The sequence below is a fragment of the Agelaius phoeniceus genome, chromosome 3 (assembly GCF_051311805.1).
Source record: "Agelaius phoeniceus isolate bAgePho1 chromosome 3, bAgePho1.hap1, whole genome shotgun sequence".
NCBI lineage: Eukaryota > Metazoa > Chordata > Aves > Passeriformes > Icteridae > Agelaius > Agelaius phoeniceus.
In genome coordinates, this window is record NC_135267.1 from 26,066,995 (window position 1) to 26,093,743 (window position 26,749).

At 36.5% G+C, this 26,749-nt stretch overlaps 1 protein-coding gene across 1 annotated transcript in view; it reads right to left on the bottom strand.

Moving 5' to 3' along the window:
* RNGTT (RNA guanylyltransferase and 5'-phosphatase) overlaps positions 1 to 26,749 on the bottom strand; it is a 171,945-nt gene that overhangs the window by 87,951 nt on the left and 57,245 nt on the right. Inside the window, exons 11-12 of the mRNA XM_054630086.2 lie at positions 20,338 to 20,502; positions 3,667 to 3,735 (exon numbers count right to left, since the gene is read on the bottom strand). Of these exons, the coding sequence (XP_054486061.1) occupies positions 3,667 to 3,735; positions 20,338 to 20,502 (234 nt within the window). The remainder of the gene's footprint in view (positions 1 to 3,666; positions 3,736 to 20,337; positions 20,503 to 26,749) is intronic.

Below are 26,749 nucleotides of genomic sequence, written 5' to 3' on the forward strand. Positions count from 1 at the left end.
GCACCTTTAGGACTTGCTCCAGAGAGTGAAGGGGGGGAGAGAAGAAGCGCACAGTTTTTTGTTTTCAGACACTGCACTCACTCCTCCACATTCCTGCTCCTGGACTGTGTTGTCTGCAGGTGGACAGACAGCGGGACAGAGCTCTCCTTTGTTTTAGTTAGTTTTAGCCAGCTGAGGCAAAGAAGTTCCCTGGACTTTTGTTTTTTTCCCTTTTCCTTGGACCTGTTCAAACCTGCTCTGGACTGAACACCCAGGGGAGCACCGGCAGCTGCACCTGTGGCCCACCGGGCCGGGCCTGGCCTGCGACATTTCCAGCACCGGAGGGACTGATCAGAGACTGAGTGAGCTGAGCTGCAACCCAGGCAGGGACTTTCTCTGTTTGTCATCTCTTTTGGAGCAGCAAGGGGTTTTATTGTTTGATATTGTTTAGGTTTTATTGTTTAATAAACAGGTTTTTTCCACCTTTCTCCAAGGAGGTATTTTCTCTCGGACCAGTTAGGGGGAGGGGCCAATTGAATCTGCTTTTCTAGAGGAACCCCTCTGGGGGTTCTCTCCCAAATTTGCCCTGAACCAGGACAGCAGGGAATATCCATATACTCAGGTCTGGATGCCTTTGTCTGAGACCAGACAACAAGAGGAACACCTCTGAGTAAAACAGGGCAGAGGGGAAGAGAAACTCAGAAAAAAGACTTTCAAACAGTATGAACTAATAAGCTCAACTCTCCTTGTATTAAATAGTTAGCTTCTGCATTCTTCTTCACCTAGCAAAAATATGGTACATGTGGGCAATTTTCCCCAAAGAATTTTCTGCCTGTACATGTTGACATTCTGTTTATCCTCCTCTGCTGTCACTTCATTCTTCTTTGTGATTTTGCTTCAATTCCAGTCTACATTTGTGTACTTCTCAAAACACACAGTGGATTTCAGGAGCTCCCAAAAGATGTCCTTGAACTTCCCTGATCTTCTAACTCTCAGCTTCATTTCTGTCTATCCTTTCTTTTTCTGCAAGATCTATTTTGTCAACAAATATGGTTCTTAATTTTCTTCTGGATATGTCATGGTCTCTTCACTTGAGACAAACAGGTTTTATAAAGGTCTCTAACCCTCACAATAATCAAAATTCAGGGCTTTACACCCCAATCAGCAACAGGAGGTTGTTGTTTTCTCTCTGAAAAGATCTACTACACCATGCATTCAACTACAACACAAAAATTATTTCAGCTTGTATGTTCAAGGGGTCATTTATGCGCTGTTATACTGTTGTTCTTGTATTGTTGCCTATTTATTTATTCCCTCTGTATCACATAACAAAAAAGCCATCTCTATCAGCTTCATCCTTTTCAGTTATTCAGCTTTAATGCTTCTTTCCCAAGTAACAGGTCTACAATAATATTTTTCACTCTAAATATATTACTGTAGTGGAAAACCAGCACAATTACTTATATTTACTCAACTAAGAAAGTCATTACACTGAGAAAACTGCATATTGCTTCATCCAGGAAAATCAGCTTAATAACAGAAGCAACAAACTTACATTCCATATACTCAGAAAAAAATATTAAAATTTGAACATTAATTTAAACAAATACATTAAAGATTAATAACCTTTATAAGCATTTATAAAAGAAAATTGTTTTAGTTGGGTTATAAATTTTTTAGTGTGCTAAGTCAGAAAACACAAGTTCTAGAAACAAAACATCAGAAATTGATTTCCTGTAACAGTGACTAAGAGATACATTCTTCACCAAGTTCATTTCAACTAGAAAAGGTAATTTCAAATTTAGCTGTAGTAACTCTGCTTAGCTTAACCTCCAATTTTCAGGGAAGTGCTTGTGAGAAACTTTTACAACTGCTTTAAATTCTAACTGTATTCTAAGATATCATCAGGATTTCTTATGAAAGTGTGAACTCTCTTTACCCTAGTAGTTCTGCTTTAAATTGGAAACAGCTATGAAAAAAAAAAAAAAAAAGTATGTGGCTTAATTGCTTAATTATGTAGAACTTGAAATAGAGAGGTGTATCTTATTTCCAGATGGGAGTGTCATCACCCCTTGCTAAGATCTACAGTATAGGAAGTAGACCAGGAAAAATATGTTTTAACTGGAAAAGAATACACATGTACTTTCCACGAGTAGCTGGAAGGGTAGAAATATCTGTCAAATCTGAAATAATTGAAAACAATTCCTTGCTTGATTCAGTCAACACACTGGAGGGAAGGGATGGCATCCAGAAGGACTCTGACAGGCTTGAGGTGGGCTTGTGCAAACATCCAAGTTCAACAAGGCCAAATGCAAGATCCTGCACCTGGGTCAGGGCAATCCCAAGCACAAATGCAAACTGGGTGGAGAATGGATCAAGACTTTCTCCCTGGGGAGAAAGATTTGGGGGTGTTTGTGGACCAAAAGCTCAACAGAAGCTGGCAGTGTGCATTTGCAGCCCAGAAAGCCAATCACACCCTGGACTGCATCACAGGAAGCAAGGGCAGCAGGGCAAGGGAGGTGATTCTGCCCCTGTGCTCTCATGAGACCCCACCTGGTTTGCTGTGCCCAGCTCTGGGACCCCCAGCATAAGAACGACACGGATCTATTGGAACAAGCCCAGAGAAGTGCCACTGAGATGATCTCAGGGCTGGAGCACCTCTCCTACAAAGACAGGCTGATGGATTTGGGATGTTTAACCTGGAGAAGAGAAGGCTCCAGGGAGACCTTAGAGCAGCCTTCCAATATCTAAGATGGGCCTACAAAAACAGATAGAGAGGGACTTTTGACAAGGGCATGTATTGACAGAACAAGAAAGAATGGCTTCAAATTGAAAGAGAATAGGTTTAGATTAGATATTCAGAAGAAATTCTTTATTATGAGGGTGGTCAGGCACAGAAACAGGTTGTCCAGAGAAGCTGTGGATGCTCATCCCTGGAAGTATTCAAGGCCAGGCTGAGTGGGGTAAAAGGTGTCCCTACTCCCCTCTGGCAGGGGACTGGAATTAGATGATCTCTACAGTCCCTTCCAACTCAAACCATCCTATGATTTACAAGCTAAGAAAAAAGTCAAGATGGATGATGCTACAGCCATGATCTGTGCCAATATACAACACACACTGCAGTGTATCCACTGTATCTGATGCAACAGGAGGAGTAATAGAATAGATGAGGCCATGCTAGCTTGAGAACCACTTGCATTATTTTTTCTGGTTGTCTACAGTACTTCTGGTAACTTCTCCCCAGGCCACTCATATACCTTTACACTGGCAGACATGGCTCAAGAATTTATCATGTTTCAACTGCACTAAAGCAACATGAGTCACAAATTTTAATGAAATTTTAATGTGTGAACATCCTTGAAAAAGCAAAATAATGTGAGAGCTCAAATCAATGGTTGAAAGATTCAAGGAATGCATGCAGTCATAGAAAATCCTTCATTATTTAGCAGCAGACATCCATAGTACATACTCTAAAAAAACATGAGATGATTCCTGAACACTACCACTGTTAATTAGTAAGAAATCACACATACTACAAATGAGATAGCAACCAGTCAGAAAAAACACTGCAAAGTAATCCTGACCAAAACAAAGATTAGCTAGCTAGTAGATGGATGAGTGGGGAGGGAGAGCGAGAATTTCATCTGGAACTAAAGGGAGAAAAAATCCATTCTTTATGCTACTTACTCCTGTAGGCTGAAATATTAGTCCATCCACTTCATGGCTAACTTCTCTGGCAAAGTTTCCTTCCAGGAGCTGTAGAACAAAAGAGAAAGAAAATCTTTTTCCATAGAGAAATGCACATCAAAGTGAGTAGTAGTGGATTATATGCTACTACTGCAATCGTTTGCCAATAAACAGCTTATTTATGGTTTAACGTTAGAGCTTGGGAAATGTCAACGTCAGCAAAGTAGCAGTTTCTACAAAGAATACTAAAGGCTAGAAAATTATCTGTCCAAAAAGAAATATGTAGAAACCAAGATGATTCTATATGCTAGAAAACTAAGGAATATTAATTCTAATACAGGACACCACAGTCATTTGTGGGCAAATTAGAAAATCCATTTGCCATTTTAACACACAAGTAGAACTTTAGATTGAACTTATTTCCTGAAAAATACTTCAGGGCAACATTTGAAATTCATGTTTGACAGACTTCCTAACTAGGGCATAAACCAGTAACACAGCTACATGACTGTAAAACCAACTCTTTGAATTAATTTGTATCTTGAATACAAAGATTGAATATTCTATTTAATGCTTTCAACAACTGTGAATTCTGTATGGAGGTAAATATATCCATCAAGATGAATTTACCAGAGAAAAACCATCTGATTAAAAAAACTACTGAAACCAGCTAGTCAACAGTTATGAGAATTGATGATATACTTCCATATTAAATTCTAACTTGCCTAAGGAAAAGCAAATAACCAAGGAGAATTACAACTGACAAGTAATAGCAAAAATTAGGAGAATTACCAAAATATCTCCTTATTAATTTCAATTTGTTTTACTGTTGAGATTAATACTCTGTCCTGAAGTTGTAGATACTTTTAGTAACATTTGAAAAAACTTTGGCGTAAAAGTAACCACATGGTGATAAAACACAGCAAATACAGAACCAGTAAATCACAGTCAGTTTTAAAAGCATCATTTTGGCCTGGTTCACTAATTTTGTACAATTTCCTTTCTAGAGCTCAACTTAATGACCTGCTGACCAAATTATTCAAATGAAGTCAATAAAGTATGAAAGGAGCTGAGAACTAACATTTGTATCCTACTAAGGTTGTACAAATAAAGGCAATACAATTTTGTTTTGTGGATCAAAAGCCTGTTGGCCAAATACTTCAAACAATAATGATTCAACATATTTCACTTAAACCTGTAACTGTTTGCACAGAATGACTGATCATTTTCCTATAAAAAATTATTTTTTTTTTCCTTTACCCAGTCATTAGCCTATATTTGTGCCTATATCTCCAACAACAAAGAAGGCTTTCACTATTCAACTTTTAGATATAATTTAACTGGAAAAAACACACTATGAGAGTACTCTCAAGTGGAAAAGTACTTTAAGAATATTTAATTCTGATGAAAACACAATTGTTCAGAAGAGAAAACCCATAATTGAACCTTGAAGCTGCACCTTGCTGCTGACTTGTTGCTATCTTGAAATTCATAGCTGAAGTTCACAATGTAATGCATCTGCTACCATATGACTACACAAAATAACAATAAAATAATTCCAAATTCTTTCATAAATCCACTGTTAGTCTTTGTTCTTATTAGAGCAATGAGTGCACTGGAAAAATATTTAAACGCATGTCAAAAAGTTTTAAAAATAATGGGGTTTTTAAATTTCTACACAAGCTAAGTCTTCCATGGATCACTTGCAAGTTACTTAGCAGTTCCAAAATTGACTGGCCAGTCATCTGTCATAAGAGTATGCTTCAAACTTACAAAAATGCACAAGACTGATTTCATTAAATTCAGGTCCCAAAAACTTCTCACTGAATAATGTTATTAAGGAATAACGATATTTAAAAACAAACAAACAAAAACCAAGCAAACAAAAACAAAACAGAAACTTCTAATTAGTTAAGACTACCTTTTATAAACTTCTGACAAACCTATCCAAAGGTATTAACCAAAGTGGCAAAGAGAGGAATCAATCACCTCTGATTCTGCCTCTGTTTTTGAAGTTGTTAAGGAAATTACAATTTGAGGAGACAGTTACTTCAGTGTTGGAGCTTACAGAACTGAATTACGTATTCCATCCCAAAATAAAACTTAAGAATATAGAAACAATCTCCAAAGTTGAAGTATGTGCAAAAGCAGAAAATAATTACCACACTGGTTGGCCTGCAACTCTCTCCACTCTGGTGAACATGCAGTTTTAGAAAGCTACATTCAAGTACTATTACAACTTGATAAATGGAGATAAAAATATAAAATCAAGATTTTTCCATTTCAGAAATACATTCGGATACTTTTCGTTCACTACTTAGCCAGAATTACAAAATGTAAAGGAATCTGTCCAATAAATCTCCCACACAGTTTCAGAGTCAAACATGTTCTGTTTGGAGGCCCACAGTGTTTTCACTAAGACAGCTCCTCCCAAGTGTCATTTAGACATCAAAGACAAAAGGATTTTAAATCCAGAGCAAGCCTCAACAGATAACTACACTTCTTTGTACTCCCAGTTATTCTGCTTTCATTCTCATTAGATCAATTACATGTATTTGAATGATAACACTCTCTCTAGAAAGGAATTTTGACCAGAAAGGATTAGCAACTGGGGGGAGGGAATAGAGGAAAGAATGTACATTTTCCCTGGCATTATTCCCGTAAAAATTTTCTTGAGAATGAAACTATGTAAAGGTTGTCTGTGAACAGCAGAATACACAGACATTGAATATTGCAGAAGATTTGGAATGAAATGGAAATGAGCAGAAAAGGAATGTCTGACATACAAGCTAGTATTTTTTACTCTAAAAAAGTTATATTTTTCCAGTTTATGAACTTCAAATGAAAATATCATGGTTCATCTTTTAAAAAACGTTGCTCAACATTCCACACATTCAAATTTCTAATTAACTTGAACAGAATGGTCTTTTTTAATCAGAGCCATGATAAATAGCACACCTGCTTGACTGGGATAACTGCCATGGATCAGATAAAGTGCAATGCATCTCAATGACATTTTATAAAAAATGGGTAAATGATACATGTGAACCAGCTCTTCTGGCATCCAATTCCATGTTGCCTCATGGCATCTATTTCCACCTGAGATCCCCTTCATTCACTCCTTTCAGCTTCCTTCTTCCCTGTGAACATTGCAATAAGCCATATACTCATATTACAGTTCTTTATTTAAAACTTTTTCTTTGATACTTTGCAACTAAATTTAAAATTATCCCTACATCTAATAACACTTCTCTAAGCAAAAGAATGGTATAATTGCATGGATTGAGTGGAGCTGTATGATGAGTAAGAGGATTTCTCCTTGCTCCTTAACCACTGAGAAGAAGAGCAGCAAAAGAGCACTAATAACTTGCTGAAGCTGATTTTGCTAAAACACTGAACCAGTCAGCAGTTCTTCTGTGGATAATTGAAAATTCACGCTTTGGAGATCTCTCTGTACTTATGCCAACAAAGAAATCACTTTGCTCCTTCAGCAGGAAGGGGAGAAAATTTAGGTGCATACAGATTCCATAGAATGCTAGTAGGTTTTCATTAATGTTTTGGTATTTCCGAGCCAAGACACATAATTCTATGAGTTCAATGATATTACATTATTCATAAAATAAGTAAGTCCAGCAAGTACTACTGTGCCTTTTCCTTCCCCTTACTAAAAAAAAAATCTCATGGAAACACAACACAATGTGAGTTATGAGGATTCTAAAATATAATGATGACTCTGCAAAGTCATACTGACTTTCTACAGAATAATTTTCTAAGGTCCTTGTACACACATCACAATTATTGATCTCCTGTGTCACAATATGCAAATATTGCTAAACATTTTGTCTGTATTTCTGATTCAAAATTTACACTATTTGCTAGTCTCCTGAAATACTTAGGGATACAGAAAAAAAATCCCCTTGAATGTTATAATACAAGAAAAATACATGTCCCTTTTCCTTGCATTTTCAATTTCAGAACTGCTATATGCTTCACTTCAAGTCAAGATAGAACAACTCTGCCTGCAGTCCCTATGGAGTTTTCCAGACTAATCTTCAAATTACTGATCATCAGGACCTGTTCACTCTACAGAGAGCTGTAACAGGGAACATACTTCACTCTAAAGTATTAGTTACAAATAAACTATTAACTGAATTGTCAGTCAGCCAGAACATAAAACACCTTCATACATGGGCCTACTGTCATTCCTAATGTCACAGAGCCAGCATGTTCACCATCTTCAGTTTCAGTCCAACTTAAAGGACCATCCCTTTTCTCCAAGGATGACAGCCCTCTCCATCAGCCTCAAAGAAATTCTCACATCCTGACAACCGTCGAGTTTATAAACATGAGCTCATACATCTCTGTAGATAACCTACTACATAAATCTTCATAAATCCTGGTTTTGAATGACATCAGAAATCCCACAGAATGTTTTTTATGCTAAAATCAGTTAAAATAATGCAAAAATAGTCTGGCTCAGACTAATCCCAACAATCACATTTCCGAAAAATACATCAGTCTGTATCAGGCAATGATGGAGCTATCATCCAAGCTACTAACATTCTACACTCCAGCTTGCAAACAGTATATTTTGAAAAGGAGGCCTCCTGGAAAAGAAGTAAGCATGCATTTGGTAGGGTATAAGCTTCCTTTCAGATGATACACAGACTGCTGTGCAATGTTTCAAAATACTATGAAATGCAGCTTAATATCAAGTGAGGGAAGTGGTCCTCTAAGCTATGGCTGTAGCTCCTTCCTCCTCACCAGAACCTTTCCAGTTTCTCCTGTCCTGCAGCACCACATCTTCTTTGGTTTGTTTTGTGTCTAAAAGCAGAGAAGGTATCAAGAACCAAACAGCTGCTTTCAGTCTCAAAGCAAAAAATCATCAAACCATATGAGTGACTATGTCATAGGGGAGAAAAGTTTCATATATTATTTAAAAATTAAACCCAGAATCTCAAACTTTCCACAAATAGAAGTTGGCTAGTTCACATTTTAACAGAAATAGAGCCCAAACCAAAGTGTTCAGAGAAGTTTTGACTTTGGTTCACTGACTAATTACTACAAATACATGGTAAAACTTTCAAAACAAACTTTAGTGACTCCAGGGAATTCATGGTTTTGGGGATTAAAGGGAGCACACACCTTCTGAAGTATAGATTTAAAAAAGGAAAAAAAAAAAGAAAAGCAAAAACAAACACATGAAACTCAATCCATTCAGACTTTTATCTTTTTCATATTCAGGATACCAACAACTCATCTAACATTGCACTGCAAGTAAAACAGCTGATCTAAACAAACCTAGTGTAAATTAATAATCTGGGGGTGGGTGGGAGAGGATCAAAGACACATCTCTGGCCGTTCTATTGCTTTCTGCCCTCCCTGCTCCAAACCAGACATGATCTGGATCACCATTTCATACTAACTTTCAGACAGCTATGAGGATGAAACCATCTCCTCTCAAGCATATTTAAGTTCTTCTTCAAGTGATATGCTCAAGTGCCAAGTAATTTATTTAGAAAGCTCTGCAATCTCAAATTACAGCACGATGTGATGGAGAATCACAATCTTCATTAAGCTGTCCAATGAAGTACTGCCTTTGCAATTAAAAACTTAATTCCTATTTTTCAGCAATTTTTTTCTTCCTTCAACTTTTCTTCCTTGCTCCTCTTTTTAGACTCTGACCAAGACATCTCTTAGAGGTTTTTTTTTTAGAAACAAGGTTCACATTTCAAACATTTCACAAGGAAGCAGATGTAACTCTTCAAATATTTCAATGTGTCCTCAAAAGATATCCCACAGATACAATTTTTTTATCAAATGAAACCATGCCATTTAGACTAGAAAGAATATTCCAGAAGGGCCACAGCAGCAGGAAAAAATGCACTCCCTGTTCTCTTTCACAGGAGTCTCCTTTCAAGGAGATCTCTGCATCCTTGAGCACTTGCCAAAGTATTTGACCAGCCAATTTGACTGGCTGCTTGCCTCAAAGTGGCTCCTTCCAAGTAACTCTGAAGATCTTGAAATCGCAGCCCATGGTCTCAGGAGTGTGACTTACACATGGTCATAAAGTAGATTTCTGCTTCATTGTTCCCTCTCAAAACCACAAATGATCTCTCATAAACATGATTTCAAGTTTTCCTCCAAATGATCTAAAAAAATGCTGAAAAGCAGATTTCCAATAATTTAACATAACCCGGGTTCCCCTGCATCAGTCTCATTACCTAATCAAAATACGATATGCTATCTTACGTCAAATAAATGGTGTAAGAACAGTATCAGCTGGAGTGTATCTGCATCAGGTAATGTCCAATACTATAATGTATCCTCCTTCATTAGTCATTGCATTCAGCTATATTTATCTTACCAGCAATAAAAGGCAAGAAAGAAAACGCATCATAATAACTGAGAGCACCGTCAGAAAATTACAGCTTATACTAAATATTCTAAAGCTAATATGCTAAGAAAAAATTATGAAGTAACAAAATATTTCCTGGCCCATGTCAATGATCTAAAATATGCATAAAGGAAAAGTAGGATCAAAAACTGTAGAAAATAAATTAAAAACTGAGCTCTCTAAGAAGCAATTGCTTAAAGAAGTTTCCTATGCTAATTAGGAACCAACACATATTGAAGATAACTGCTACATTTTTAGTAAACCAGTGAAATTATCTACTTTGCCCTAACTGCATAAGGAACACAAAGTATAAACTTCTCACTTGCTCATTACTTAAAAAGAAATTTCATGCTTTTGGGCTGTAAAATCAGGGCTGTAAAACGGTATGAAAATCCTTTAAAAAATTCATGCTCAAAGCTCGAATCCTAGCTTTCACACAGCCATCCAACTCAAGATGCTAATTCTAGACAAAAACAGAGAAAAGCTGCCAACATTATTATGTCTGTATGAACGCGTACATATTGAAAGCACTTGATGCCAACCAGTAACCCAGTAACTAAACAAAAAGAGTAAAAGTAAAATCCCAAAGTTCACCTGTTTAACAAAATCACCACTATTTTGAACTGTGTAATCTCTGGTAACAGCTGAATCATATGGTGATGAAAAATATACCAAATGACTGTGTAAAGACACATGGGAATTTTTCAGTTGATAAAATTTTAAAATATATACTTTTTATAAAATATTATTTTATGGAAAACCTTTCAATTTGTTAATTTACTAGAAGCTCTGAAATCAATCATACTGAAAGACTAAAAATAACCTCTTTACCAAGTTAATCATACAGAACATTTTGGCTCAAAAGATATGAAAAACACCTAATTATGGCAATAGATTTGTTCCCTATAAGAATGAAAGCAGATAATGGCAGTATTGTGAGACTGATGTTCACTAATATGATCAAGAGACTAATTATTATCCATGAATCATTTGTAGCATTCAAAACTTGATTAATGTCAGGTCAAGTTTAACATGTGATAGGTTTTATTAGTAATGCTCAGCTATCCCACAGCTTGTCAATGTACACGAGAGCCATCTGTTAGGTGTAGGAATAGCCAACAGCCACAACAAAAACACATTGGCAACAACTGGTCACTGAAGTATGTTTTAAAAATTCCATAAGGAATACCCTAATAATTTTAAACACACTAGACCAGAGCACTAAAGGCTTGCTAAAGATAGGAAACTTGCAGCCCAAAAAAAGTGAGCGTGCAAGGCATGTTTCTCTCTTTTGAAAGGTCAATCAAAGGTGTGTTTAATAATACTGAATACTTCACAGACTGACCAGTTTCTAGCAACAAACATTTTTTTGCTAGAAGAATATGTGTAGCTTCCTGTCTACACTCCTCCATGGATGGCTAGCAAGCACTGCTGTAGAGAATACACTGCTTTACCCTTTTGAGCATCACTCATGGTATTCAAATACATATGGTCCTAACAGCTCATATAGCAAAACACTGTTAGAGGATGCTCAATCTGAAATTCATATTCCACAAAAAACCATTCACTGACAGCCTTCCATTTGTTTTAATTACAGATAATGGCAAGAAGAAATCCTTTTGTGGGAGGGTCACTTTCTAGTATTTCCCAGCACTTTGTGGAAGTCAGATTTATCAGGGGTCACCTCTCCCATGTACAGCCCATTATAGCAGGACAGGAAGTAACCTGGGCACTTCCAGTGAACTTCCAGAAGCTCTGCACTAGTAACAGTGGGAGCAGCAAAGTTGAAATAACATGAAGTGGCAACAGACAGGTGGATGCACAGAGAGGAAGGAAGGTGACCTAATTCTGGGTTTGCTCTGGCAATTATGTACTCCCTTCTGTCTACAACTAGTTAGAAACTCAGCAGGAGCATTGAAAGAAACATTTACACATCTCATTGGCACAACAGCCCTCTCAGATGTATTATAAACATGTTCTCATTTGATGGCCCTCTTGCATTCCAAGTGGATGAAGCTGAAAGGCTGCAGATGTAGGCTGCCACTGGTACCTGCAGTTTGCACTTAGGCTCCAAGCAGTCTGTTTCCTGCTGAAAAGTGTGATGTGCAGGGCTCCCAGACTCCCTTGTGTCAAAGTCAAACATGTAAAAGTCAAATATGCTGAAGACTTAGTGCTAGTCAGCAGACCACAGACCAAAAATAACATAATTTCAAGAACCACAACCACTGCAGAGTGTCTTCCTCAACCATTTGCCCATATAATTTCATAGTCAGTGACTGACAAGGACCCAAACTACTAGTGGCTGGTCATTAGCATTCTAATGACACCACTCTTCATTACCTTTTAGAACAGCAATTCTGCAGAAAAGTCTTCACTGGAGTCCATATATTTTTCCAGGAGAGGAAAGCAATAGAAATTCCATGAGTTTATACTCATGTGATAGGGAATGAGCAACACCTCCAAGCAAGAAAGCCAAAGAGATTCAACCCTGTAGCTTGCTTGCTTTGTGCCATGAGGCACCTCTTAGGAAAAAGCATGTTGGGATGCAACCTTGGATGTGAAAGTCTAAGTACCACATTAGCTTGATTTCACTACCCAGCCACATAGGAAAAAAATGCTATTGTGGACAAGAGTAAAATACATTGTGAGGGTGGCAGGAAATCAAGTTTGATGGTTCTTATTATTTTTTTTTAATATCCTCTTGGCTTTGCACTAACAGCACTCTTCAAATATGCTAATAACACTAGCTGTATGCCATGTTTCTTTAGTATTTGGAGACATCTTAGAAAAACCTAGAGCATGCTACAGTAAGAGCCCCACTGAGCTGTCACCCATGTGCTGGTTCTGAGTGAACAACTCCAAAGGTTATGCACCTAATATATTCAAAACAATACCCAAGAATAACATAAGTGCTATGTGTGTTAATGCTTAATTTGACAGCACATCTGCATTCCTGAATTCAAAATAAGCATGAGGCATTTCTCACTGTCAATCTCTTCTCAAAAACACAATTGAGAAACTGACATCAATTAACTACGATGTTTTCAAATGCTTCTTTCAAATAACAGAAATAAACTCCTCCAAGAAACTTTGACTTTTGTGATAGCTTCAATATTAGAGAAATGTGAACTCCTTGAAGCTTTGTGGGAATGACCCTGACAAACAGCAATATTTCATATTTATTTTTCCTGACAAAGAAACAGCAATATATTTCATGGCTTGGCCATTTCATGTACTGTGCTCTTCACAGTTCTCTGTTTCAAACTGCATGGTGCCTTCATTTTCTTTCTTTTAGGCATGGGGATGTCACCCACATCACCCTCCCCACACTCTCCTACCTGGCAGCACACACCCATCTGAGATGACAGTGTTGCTGGAGCCAGAGGAGATTCAATAGGCTCCAGTAGCAAATGCTTTGATCTATTTACACATTAGCTGCAACCTATGACATTCCTGAATGGTCGAAAGATGCTCAGTAAAGTTTGTAATGTCTTCAACTGAGCAAGGCTCTCATGATACCTATGCTTGCAAGCTCCCTAATTCTCTGTGTTTGACCAAATACTACATTTAATAGTTCTTCTGATTTCAAAGGAAAGAATGGCACTGGGTTGAGTACAATGGGGTTGAATGATCTTCCACTGTTACATACTTGATAAGGTTTATCTGTTACCTAGTCCCCGTGTAATCTGTTATCCAGCCCCTGCATAAACTGTTCCAATGTAATCTGGTCTCTGGTTGCCAAAATCATGGATAGGTCTGTTTTAATTAAGTCAGATAATTGAGGATTTTATATTATTAAGCATTTCTAATAAGACTTGTCAACAAAGACAAAACTGAATATACAATTTATAAAATAATTCAGTCAGACACAAAACTGATATACAAGAACATAATGTTTTCATACATCTACTGTTCCAATTCCTGATTCAAATTGGGCTAATATTTTATACTGGGCCTGAAGCATAGATTTTAACACAAAAATTAAGGTTTAACTTTATATTCTGGATATTTAAAAAATCAGATTCTTCTGCTATGCAATGGCACTTCAGGGCTTTATTTGCTACAAAGTTGAAATCAAAACTGCAAAGCCATAATAGTAAAATGCTAAGATTTTATAATTTCTTTATTTTAAAGATTAATTTTGTTCAAGGTCTGGTTTGGGGGTTTTTTCTCAAAATTGAGCATATTACAAGAAAAGAAACAGCTAGCAGCAATGTCCTATAATCTTGCATCATAATAAGTTGCTTTAAATTTCACCCCCATCTTTACCATTTTCTTTGTGCTTTTATTCATTTTATCCAAATTAAGTGCATGTCTCTTGAACATCATTCCAATAGGAGAAAAGGCTGATGGCTTCCCTGTGGAGCTGCATTGCCAGAAGGCAGTTTGGAAAGTGACAGGCTGTGAAGTGGCACAATGGACAATATTAAACAGTTGCCCCTCAATTAATGAGTGGAGTGACCCACTTAGTCACCACAGCTGAGTCTTCTAACTAATTCAGAAGATATCAAATATACAATTCAATTGTCCATACTGGCAAACCAACTGGTAAATAGGTCCAAACAGATTTGCATTTCCCTGGTTTGGTAATACACCATAAAACTGAAATAAGAACATTGTTAAAGACACTTTTCCTACTCGAAAGGTATATAGTATTTCCACTGTACAAAATACAGAAGAAATAATTTACAAAATTATTAACATTAACAAAAATGTTAGAATGTTCAAATCTAATGTTAAACTGTTAAAAGCTAAGCTGAATATGTACTGTCCTGATGTTTAAACTTACAGTGTGCACCAAGTAGAATACTTCATCCATACAGCTTTATTTTTCCACTAGTTTCAATGCTTTCTTTCTCATATGATAGTTTGACAAGTCAAAATTTAATTACATATTCCACATCTGAATCATTCTACATTAATTTATTTGTACCACTAGCAATATCTAACATGGGCCACAAGTTATGAAAATAATCCTTCATGGAATTATCCAAGACTGTTTGTTTTAACTTCAGTAGATCACTTTCTGAAAAATGTGAAACTTTAATATGTGAATAATTTCTTAAACAAAAAGAAAAAACTTCTTTCCTAACCAAAATACTACTGTACTGAAATATTATATGTGACCTTCAACATAATAAATAATAATAACCAAAAGCAAGTAGCCTAATCCTATTCTGTTTATTCCAGGAAACAAACACAGATGAATGGGTCTCCTTAGGTGACTCCAGCAAAGCAAGGAGGCTGAGAAGTTAGCCACAGCTGAGTCAGTGTTTGCCCCAGCTTGAGGGAACCCAAACCTAAGCAAGTAGCTGATGCTTCCCTGTCCCACAGACAGTAAAGGAACAGTCAGAAGCAGCTGGGCTCCCCACCTCTACTGGCCTGCAAAGCCTCTGCTACCCCCAACCTCCCACTGACAGAAATTATATTTACCAAATAGTATTCACATCATTGCAGTGCTGCAGCTGGCTGCAGTTCAAGCACTGAATTTCAAGTGGCAGTAACCTACACTCAACTCAAGATCTGCAGTTTAGTCACCTATTTCATCTTACAACTTAAAAACCTACCAGTTGGGCTGATTGGCTGTACTTACCTCTACAATTCATTGGTAAAATAACTTTGAGCAATCAAGCCTAAGTACTACATGCTGGGATATAAGACAGCTGCCAAGATTTCAAATTCTAGTATAAGAATAAGGTAATATCTTTGCAGCTTCTTATTCCCTGTTTGTTTACTAAGTTCCTCAGGTCAATGATTGTGTTTACAGAAGAAAAGCATGCCAAAAAGAAGATTTAAGTGAAGGTCACACCAGCACAAAAGTATGTAAGGGTGAAATAAGGCAATACTGCTTTTACACCAATAAACTTTCCATTCTTGGGGAGATGGAACAGGAGCAAGGAAGAAATGTAAGACATGAAAAATAAAAACAAACAGAAACAAAATGGTAGAGGGGACATGGGTTAGAAGACAACTAAAATGTGATTAGATGATAAATAGGCCAAAACCTTGGAATAGAACAGATGGAATGAGGAATATGATGTAGGCCAGGCATGAAGAATGGCTGCCAATCTAGGTCAGGAAATGCAGGATTGAAAGGTGAGCTGATTAAACTACTCCTGAAGGCATAGAAAATCAAAACAAAAATAAAAACAAAGGAAACAGGTCTTCTTGGCAATAAAAAACCTCCAGATGGTAACATTCTCTTTCCACAGAGATGGGGATTTCAAGATCTTCAATAAATAGAGTATTTGACACTTCTGCAACCACCATTGTTGCCATGCAATTCTTCTGTCCCATGACTGCAAAGCTCCTCCTCGTGTTGTCTGTGGGCAACTTGGGGATGTAAGACAGGGCCTTGTCATTGTCAGTCAGTTTTGGTTAACAGCTCTCTTGGCAGACATGGATGAGCAATGTCTGCATATTCTGCCCTTTATCAGGATTCACTCTTTCAGGGCATGCAAACACTAGCTTACAGCTGCCTCAGCTGCCTGCAAAATACATGAACAGCAACAAAGTGTGCACTTACATGTTCTCCTGCATCATCAGAAGTCCACAGCCACTTAATTTTCAAAGCAAACCATCTCAACAGGAGCTATACCTTTATTGGTATAAACTCTAAACATTCCACCTCTCCTAACTACAACAAAAGCGGTTTTAAAAAGTAAAAATAAAAATCCAAATGTCAAATAAACAAGGAGAACAAAGCAAATCACCTGTCAGTTCACAGATTTGACTGAAAACTTTTAAAAGGATCCTAGACCATTTAATCTTCTAGCAGAGATTACCTTCTCTCTAATCCCTCTAGGACAAGCTGTCATTTTAAAACCAGATAATAGTCTAAAACTGACAAGTCATTGACATACAGTGTGCTAACATTTGCAAAAGGTTGTTCACTTGACCTGTATCATTGTTTAACCTTTAGCCCTTTTGTTCCATTGAGAGTGATGGGCACAATTCTCCATGGGACCACAGACTGCACAGAAAGGAACTTTTTTCCTACTCCTGTTAGACAGAATTTTCACCAGACAATGGGCTTTAGTGATGACATCCAGACTGAAACTGTCCACACAAAAAAGCCTTGCAAGAGAACTGTGAATTGGTTTAAGCAAGGAAAGCCAAGAATGGACCACTTCAAAAATATAATTATTTCTATGCACCTGTACTTCCTGCTCAATATAATGAAAATAAAGTCTTGCTGAAAAGCATAATATTCCTGTAAATACAAGGCCATGGTTCAAAGCCTAAGAGTATGAAGCATTTAAAGCACCAACCTAAAACTCAGCTTCTTCCACTGACCTCTGCATTCCTTACACAACGGGTGGGAGAATTTGACCATATCATCTCCTTGAATTCTGATGCAAACCAATAAGTGCAAAGAAAGCAAGCTATGCAACAAAAGTGACCAATCATGCAAATGTAATGATAAACGCCAAAAATTCAACTTTGCTGGAAAATGTCTAAAAGAACCTGGAAGTTACATTAAAAGGAAGTTCCCAGCTAACACTAAAATACTAATCTGTGTTTAATTGATTATAGAGGAAAAAAAGCTTTAGTGATACTGCTTTCTTCATCAATATCAGTGTTCAACAAGGCAATATTTTTAGAGACTCTGAGAATATGCAACCTGCTCTCCAGTGCTTGTTCGTTTCTTTGGTCTGACCACTAAAACTCAGTCTTACAAAAAATAACAGTCCATCCAAACAGCTTGAAATAACCCTCTAGCAATATTATAAAAACACAGCTTTTATTTCCAAAATCCAAAACTAAATCTCAAGACACAACTACAAACACTGTCATACTTTATAATTGCACTTTAAGAGTGCATTTCATTTCACAGTAAATTGATTTCCAGATTTAAAAAAAAAAAAAAAAAAAAATCAGTCAGTACCTAACTCTGGCATTAAGTTCCAAATCCATAACTCGAAGAACATTTTCATTAGTGGATGTATTATATAACAGAGCACAAAGTTTACTGCTGTTTCAAATAATTACTTCCCACTTTTTCACTGGCAATAACTAAGTCTACATGGAAAACATTCGTTTTTTCTGGTATAATTAAAAGTTTTTGCCACTTTTTCTACTATTAAATATAGCAGCGAGGCTCCTGGCCTTTTGAGTCATCTTCCTACAGTCCACACAATCTAACATACATTTACTGATACATTATTTTTATTAAAAAGAATGAAATGGAATGTCTTAACTCAGATCATAGAAAAGAATGATGGAGGGAGGCTGTAAAAAAGAGATCTAGAGCATTCTCTTGTGAAGTTCAAACTGCGTCCTGAGAACATGTTTCAAAAATTAAAGCTTCTCAAAACAAAAATAAGATGTGATGAAGTACACTTGATTCTTTTTTTGATCCCAAGCAAACCCCAGCTACACTGGAAAAAAAAAATTATGCCAAGCAACTTCAAATCATACTCCAAAAGTTTTGATGAAACCCATTCTGACAAGGTATGGGTTTTCCACTTTTTCACACTTGAATGTGCTGGTGCAATTAGAGAGCCATCTTATCTGTGACCAAGGACTGCTACCCTCCTTGATCTTTGAAAACAACAAGCCTTGGGGGTGACTTAAGAAGCCACATCTTCTCTCAGTGAAATACACTGTGAAGAAAGTAGGGAAGAAACCCAGGCTTAAAAATATCACAGCTTTTCTGAGACCACTCGAGGGTGTAAATCTTTAAGGATCTTGTAATGATTTTACCCCAGCCAGCAACTAAGCACCACAAAGCTGCTCACTACAGTCAAGAAAGGAAGGATCCTGTCAGATCCTTCCTAAAGGTGAAAGGATCCAACTCTTCTTAGAAAAGAAAAGAAAAATGTCTAATTGAACATAAGGAGAAGATCCACCTAAGTAGGCCCCCCTTGTCACTCTTTAGGATCCATTCAGCAGCACCTGTCTCTGGAGAGGGATTGATGGATATGAACAGACTTGGAGGACAGAAGAAATTCCTTATCTTTCTGCAGACCTTGCTGTCCTGCACATAGAGTTGGCAAACCCTCTCAAGACATTCATCATTGATGCAAGAGGAAGTCTGCTCGCTTTTTCAGCTATACTGATGAGGCATTCATCACTACATTTGTTGCTATAGTTGCAGAGATGACTAAATAAAAATAGGATAAAGATCCTTTGGGTAAAACAATACTATTTTTAAATAGTCTTTTTTCAGAAAATGGCAATGCTTCAATAGACTGGACTACTGTTTATAGTCTATTCTGACCATACATAATGAAAAATTCACAAAGTTATGATGAATATGAAAATGCAAGGCTTTTTTCATTACCCTAAGGAAATGTTACAGGAATCATACTCATCAAGTTCACAGAAGTAATGAAATGGAAAAGGTATTTTGTGGCAAGTAAGAGCAACAATAATTCTTAGTTTATATATAGATCTTTTGAGAATATATTTTTATGAATACTATTTTTCTGAGCAGATATAGATTTGAAATCTATTTTGAACCAATAATTATATCTCTTAAGTGTTTACCAATATTGTCTTTGATAAAATTCCACATCAATACTGGTACTGCTACCTAAAACTCCTTATAGTTATCATAGGGCATACAAACAATTCTCAAAAATTTACATAAAACTTCTTGCTTATTGAAAACAATGATCAGATTCAAGCCTAAGAAGCTTTCTGTTTTAAGAGTAGTAAAAAGAACATATTTTACTAGGTAAGACTGATTTAAATGAGGACAAAAATACCCTATAACATACATTGTACAAAAAGAAAAATGTGTAACCTAAACTCCAAAATGTAGAAGGCTTCAGAGTCTGTCATGACTGATACTTAAAACACCTACCTCAAACCAACAAACAAAAAAATATCCAAGGAATAAACAGCAAAGAAGCCATACACCAACCCCAAATACCCCAATAAATTAAAAGCATAGAGATATTCATATCTCAAAGATGCTTTTAAGGTGGTGGCAATACATTAGGGTAAAAAATTGTTGACTGAACTGTATTTGAAACACAATCATCTCAAATGCAGATTGCAATGTCCCTAAACTTTTACTTGGTATTTTAGATTTATTGATATTTTCAAAAACTATTTTCTAAAAGCGTAAGAAAAGTAATAAAACCAAAAAACTCCACTTTTCAGAATTATCCCAAGCTGCCAGTCACCCCACAACAATTGCTGAAGATTTGGTTAGCAAAAGAACTCACTGGAAGACACGACAAAAATGCTGAGGGAAAACCTATACCTACCACTGTTATACAGACTCCAGTACCACAACATAGAACAACTGAAATCAAGCTTACCTTTCTGGAAGTGTAGATGTCAAAAAATGGTTTGTTTCGAACACTGAAGGGTTCCTGTGCTTTGTCAATGAGACCACTTTTCATCTTTTCATGTCGTGGAAATATAATCTCTTTCTCTATACACGCAAGCCGAACATTAAAATCGCAGTCTCCAACAGGCTGTCCCTGCCAAATTACAAAAATCAGTATTAAAATCAAACACCAAATTATTTGAACAATTTAAGTTTTCCTAACAAAATACATAGAAAACTACAGATACATAGAAGAATTATCAAGTTACTAAATTTTTTCCCAAATGTGTGATTTTCAAACATTTTTTCCCAGGTTATAAGAGGTTTAACCAAATCAAAGTTCAAAGAAAGCTAGAAATCTGTAATATGCATTCAAGCATACATGAATTAAACACCCAAATACCTTTAAAGTTAAGCAAAATAATTTAAATACTCCCTAATTATAGCTTTTATATGGCAGCTCTACTTCTCCACATAGCTTTCCTCTGAAGTCATTTAGGTAATTTTGTTCACAATACTTTTAATGACAAAGCAATGAGATTTACACATTTAAGTGAATGCCTTGCTCTAAGTGCAGTATATTTATGCCTTGAAAGAAACATTAATTAATGTTCATTTTTCTGCCATAGAAAAGAGAACAATAGGTGCAGTTGGAAAATGTGCCAATAAACAATGGCTACAAAAACCTGCAAGATATTCGAGGGCTCAGTCACAAAAAGGCAGTAAAATCCTTCACTAAGCCTCAGCAGCATATCCTGACCTTTCAAGATCTGAAATAAACCAGCAGCTTTACATTGCTCTTTCTACATTTGGTGCATTGCACCAGATCAGTATGAGCATTCAAAATGCGCATTTGTCAGATTAGTAACGGCTTGTAATGGAGTTCATTATGTTTTGAGCATTAGATGGTGAGGAAAACATGCTATGGATATCACTAGAACAAAACAAGCAACTGTCAACTAATAAATTCTAATGCTCATTTCAAGCAGAGGTGTCACTTTCACAGCAATGAGACACAAAACTCATAGATTTGCACTGTTACAAGTGTGATTAAGCACAGAAAGTTTTTTACATGAGATCATCCCTCATCTTGCCACCCCATTCACACAAGAAAATCATTTTCAAAACCCATTCCTTTCATGGCCTATAGGGAATAAGCTCACAGAGCTTATCCCAAGAGCCTTGGCTTGCAAACAAGAATTCTTCGAAAATTGAAAGCAATGAGCAAAGGAAACTGGAGAGACATGGGACTCAAATCATCAGTGGCAGGAGTACAGCTGAGCAGAAGAACTGGCTACCAGGTACCTCCTGCACTAAAGGCAACTCAAAGGAGCACTGCTCCAACACACTTCAGAGAGGATCTGAACTGGTCAACTGGAAAGAAAGCCAAAAAAAAAGGGCACAATGACATTCTGATGAGGCACACAAAGGTTAGAGAGCAAGAAGTATCTGAACAGGTATCTCAATTAGGAGAAAAACCAAGTGCCTATTTAAATAACATGAATTTAATCAGTTCTTTCCAAAATCGTATTGTCTTTCACCAAAACCTTTGACATTTCTTGTTCCCAAAGCAGCATTAAGCTTGTCTTATATTTCTTTGCTAGCATTAGAACCTACTAGACCTCCATCATAAGTCCTCAGATGTTCATGGCAACAGCTTTAAGAATTATGTATTGCTCCCATACCACATGTAACTCACAACCACTTTCATTTAGGACTCTGCTTCAGTCTACGTAAGAGCAGGCAGCCCAGGCACCATCCCTCTGTGGGGAAGCACATCTTGTACAAAGCCTGTGGCAGACACCAGGGGTAAAATGTCTCCTAATCTCTGTTCACTGATCCATGCTTGTGAAGAAGAAAGCTTAGCTGGCTGTTAATGCTGCCTTCAGTGCTGTCCTCCTTTCAAACATGAAGGTCTTATCAGTAAGGAGCCATTCAAATGAATGGAAAATCAAGAGTATGGAAAAATCCAAGGGGAAGGAGAGTGGTTCACTCTTTATTCACTTCTCACAGCATACAGATGCATGATCTACAGATTTTTAAGTGCCACAGACAAAATGTTGGAGAATCAATCAATCAATCAATCTTTCCTTCCTTCTTTCTTCCTTCCTTTTTTTCTACCCCTATGTATAGCATACTTGAGTATTCATCTATACAGCGACTGAGCTTGCCCTGGTTTGTACATGTAATTAAAACACAGAAAACACATCTCAACCCCTGTAATGACTGACTGAAGAACTGATTTAAGAATTCTTTCCTGGGAAATGTGTATATATATTTTTTATCACTTCAAAGAACCCCCATAATTCTCTAGGTAGATTTCAGCAAGATCTAGTGCACATGCTCTCTTCCCTATGGTATCTTTTCCACTCAGCCACATTTTATTAGTAGGTCTGAAAAAGCAAATTAGCTAATTAATATTTCATACATTTGAGCTTCCAATAAGCCAATAAGCAGTTAGGTTATTTAGAAAGGTTTTTTACAATGACTCCTTCAAAAAATGGTTTTGTACAGTAATTTATATTCCCATCCATAAACAATTAAATTAAAAGCTGAGGCAACTTCATATGGACCATAAACCAGCTGAATCACTTTCTTTTCCTTAAAATATTCCTTTCACTTTTCTCATCTACTTGGAACTAATTATTTCCTGCAGTTCTGCCAATCATATATTTCTATTTTAAAGCTTGTTAAATAGAAGGGTATATTACCACTAGGTTCCATCAAATAAAGGTCAAAGCTAGGTTGACGTAAGATCATATGAGAAAGGAAAACACAGACAATGCTGCCAAGCTACTTCATCAGGCTAGTAAACTAAGAAGTTAAAGAGTATTTCATTCTTACAAAAGCACAGGACATTAGCAATGAGAAAATTAGCACATAATTGAATTTAACTCAAGGACATACCGAATAAAAGCAATATTGTAGGAGAGTGGCTCTTTCTTTGTTATTAGACATTTCCCATAGTTACAAAAAGGTGTTGCTAATATACAACACATTTATCCCAGACATAGCCAAAATCTTGAAGTGATAAAATTCTTAGCTTTAACAAATAAGTAGGAGGGCAACGTAGGCTGTAATAAATAATTCAGAGACCTTGACAAAACCAGGAAGAGATTATTTAGTGTATAAAGCAAACATTTAATAATTGTCGAAAACCAAGACATTGATGCATATATAATCTAAATCCAGGCATTAAGTAATAGCATGTTTTAGGCAATACAGATGTTTCACTAACTTAAGCATTCAGATAATTAAGATCTTATTCCAATATGTAGGTTTTTACTCGTCTGAGAAGGACGAGGGTCACTACTGCTTGACAGCCTAGTTACTGAAGAACATAAAATGATAATTCCTGTTCTAGACGTTTTTAGCCTAAAGTGTGTTAGCAAAGGGTAAAACAAAATTAACAAGTAGCATGTATCTCCTACCTATGCTAGAAAGTTACACTTCCCTCTCACTGTAAATAAAATGTATCCTAAAGCAAAATATCATTTAGACAAGCCTTAACAGAAGAGTCATCTGTTGAATCAACACCTCTTCCTCAAGTAGCCGAGCTTTCTTCACCTGTTGAAACTCTGTGCATTGCACTAAGGTCACAGCATGGAGTGGGCTTGCAAAATATGGTTTTGATGCTAAAACATCCTCCACACAACTTCAAAACCTAAGATGAAATTTCTACTGAACTTTGAAATCCACCCAGGACTCAACATTTCTAAATTTAAACTCCAGTTATTTCAAATTAACTTCTCAACAGAAATCATACATAACAAGTCACATAAGAATCACAAAAATAAATGGATTTAAACCACTGAAAAACAGGGTCTGCAACTTATTTAATATCCATTGTCTTGAGCAGATGGGGGAAGGCAATTTATTTGCTGAATGGAGATTAGAAAAAAGCAAAGGAAAAAAAAAGAAAATTAAAAAATGTTACCACCAAAAAAAGCCCAACCACCCAACAAGACTGGTCCCTCTAACAATGCTCCAAATGGGTGCCAGAAGACAGAATTTGGACAAGTGTTAGGCTGTGCTCCTGCCCTCCATCCAGTTCAGAGAGACCTCATGTTGAAGTCACAACCTCATGCTACATCAGGTTGAGGAACTCAAACCCCAGGTCACTGCATCAGCAAGATGGCAGGAGTGGCTGAGTCAGGGATAAGAGGCTAATGTGATTTCTGTTGCACATCCAGCCTCTCCCTCCACAAGGAAAAAGGTATCCCTGAGGATCTACCACCATCACCCTACACATTTGAGTTTCCCTTCCCCTGTGTCTCCCTGGCCCCTTGTGGCCACAGCTCAGCAAATTCCATAAGCCTTACATTACAAAGTCCTTTAGCTAGATGGATGCAATGAACACACCATGCTACACAGGCACCAAATTCCATAAATGTACTTCATCTTTGATTTTGGTATTTACATGTTTTTTTCCACAATGCAGCTATAGCAAAAAGAATAACGCCTGGGCCTCTGCACACAGCTGATAAACAGCATGGCCAGGATAAACTGAGAATATTTCTTCTTTTCCTCCATGAGATATGGCTGAAGTGTACCCAGCAGCAAAGCATGCTCCATTTGCTTCTCCAGAGCAGTACCTGAGACATGAATAATTCAGCACACATACACAGATATACGTCCATGCACGTCTTCACTTACTGAGCCAGAGCACAACATATGTCACAACTGTCTTAGCTTTAATGATTTTGAGAGAAGAATAAAGAATAAGCTCAGCCTGATATTCTACCCTGTGTTTAACGTTATTATTGACAATTCAAGGCACCCACAGCTGACATCTGTATTCCCAATGAAAGCCCATTATTAGTTCTCCCAACTGCTGAAGACCATGCAGTCTAATCTTTTTAGTTTTATATTAATGATCTGGCACATATTTCTTCTGATCATGGTTTTATAAATGCTGCTTTTTCTGTACACACAGCTTTATATACAAACAATCCAAAGGTACTGTTTGAGTTTCCAAATAAGATTATTACTACATTCAATGCCTAAAAGGCTTTTTTCATTTCCTATGAAGTTTTCTTTTTCAAGCAGGATTAAAAGTAAAGTATCAGAAAAAAGAAAAATTTTATAGAAATATGACCCTTAAGTTCTTTATTTCTAAAAGGCAAAAGGCATGACAATCAATAAAATCTAAAAATTCATTTTAAAATTTTGGCAGTTATCTAACTTTAAAATTTTGGGGGGTCTTCTAAATTTTTTCACTCAAATATTCAAAACATGTATGACAAGGGCAAGGAATTCAGCAGTTTCAAAAGACTTCTAAAGTTTATCTTAGCATCAATAAATATAGCATGCGAAATACTGTTTCAATTGTAATAATACGACCACTGTGCTGCAGGAACATGATTACAATTTATATATTGCTGTTTTTTACAATGGAATATTGCTCTGATTTACTACAGAACAAAAATAGTTTGAAGAATCAGACCTATTAAAAATATTGCTTGAGACATGTATTAAATTACTGGTATTTCCTTAAAAAATAATCACTGAAAATAAATTTTAAAATGTACAAAGGAAAGAAGTTAGTAGCCAAAGGACAACACCAAGGTCTAACAGAACATACAAATATAGCTCCATGGGGTTTTTTTATTAGTAAACATAACTTGAACAAAACAGCAGGACTGTCAAAACTGTGACAAAACAGACATGACCAAAACAGAAACAGTAGATTGTACTACAACCATTGCTCTGTCCTTTACTCTTCTTGGATTGCTCAAAACTTTAAACAAATTCAAAATAAAAACCATAAAACTCTGTAATTGAAACTGGATGATAAATTTGCACCACCAGTATAAAGGTAACGTATACAAAGCAGAATATTTACAATCTGTTGAAGTGACTGAATGATGATTCTCATCACCAATACTGGCAATAAAGAGGCAGAATTATGAAAACAAGCATGTAGCACAGATCAACACCTAAGCTCTCCCTTTTGAAAACAAAGCTCCAGTTAGGCACTGAAAGCTTAGTAGTTGCTATTTTCAGAGAACAAACAACTCAGTCAAATTCATTGATTGCCTGCACAGTGACTTCATTTAGAAATCCTTCTGAGCCCTAAAAACCAGAACTCAATAAGGGAATTTTACTCGGACGTAAATTATTAAAACGAAAAGGAATCCTGTTCTGTCTAGACTGGTTGCCTCCCCTCAGGTAATTTGAGTAGATGAACTTCCCACTTCAATTACAGAAGGAAAAGTCATAGCTCTAAAAAACCCTAATTATAAAATAGATGTGTCATTATCACCATGGGATATTTACACACAAAAACACTGCATATGGGAATATAAGTTTTAATAATTTATTTTACACTGAATTTAGGCTATCTTCAAAGTCAAACACAGGATTTTAGTGCTTCAGTTTTTTCTAATTATTTTTCTTAG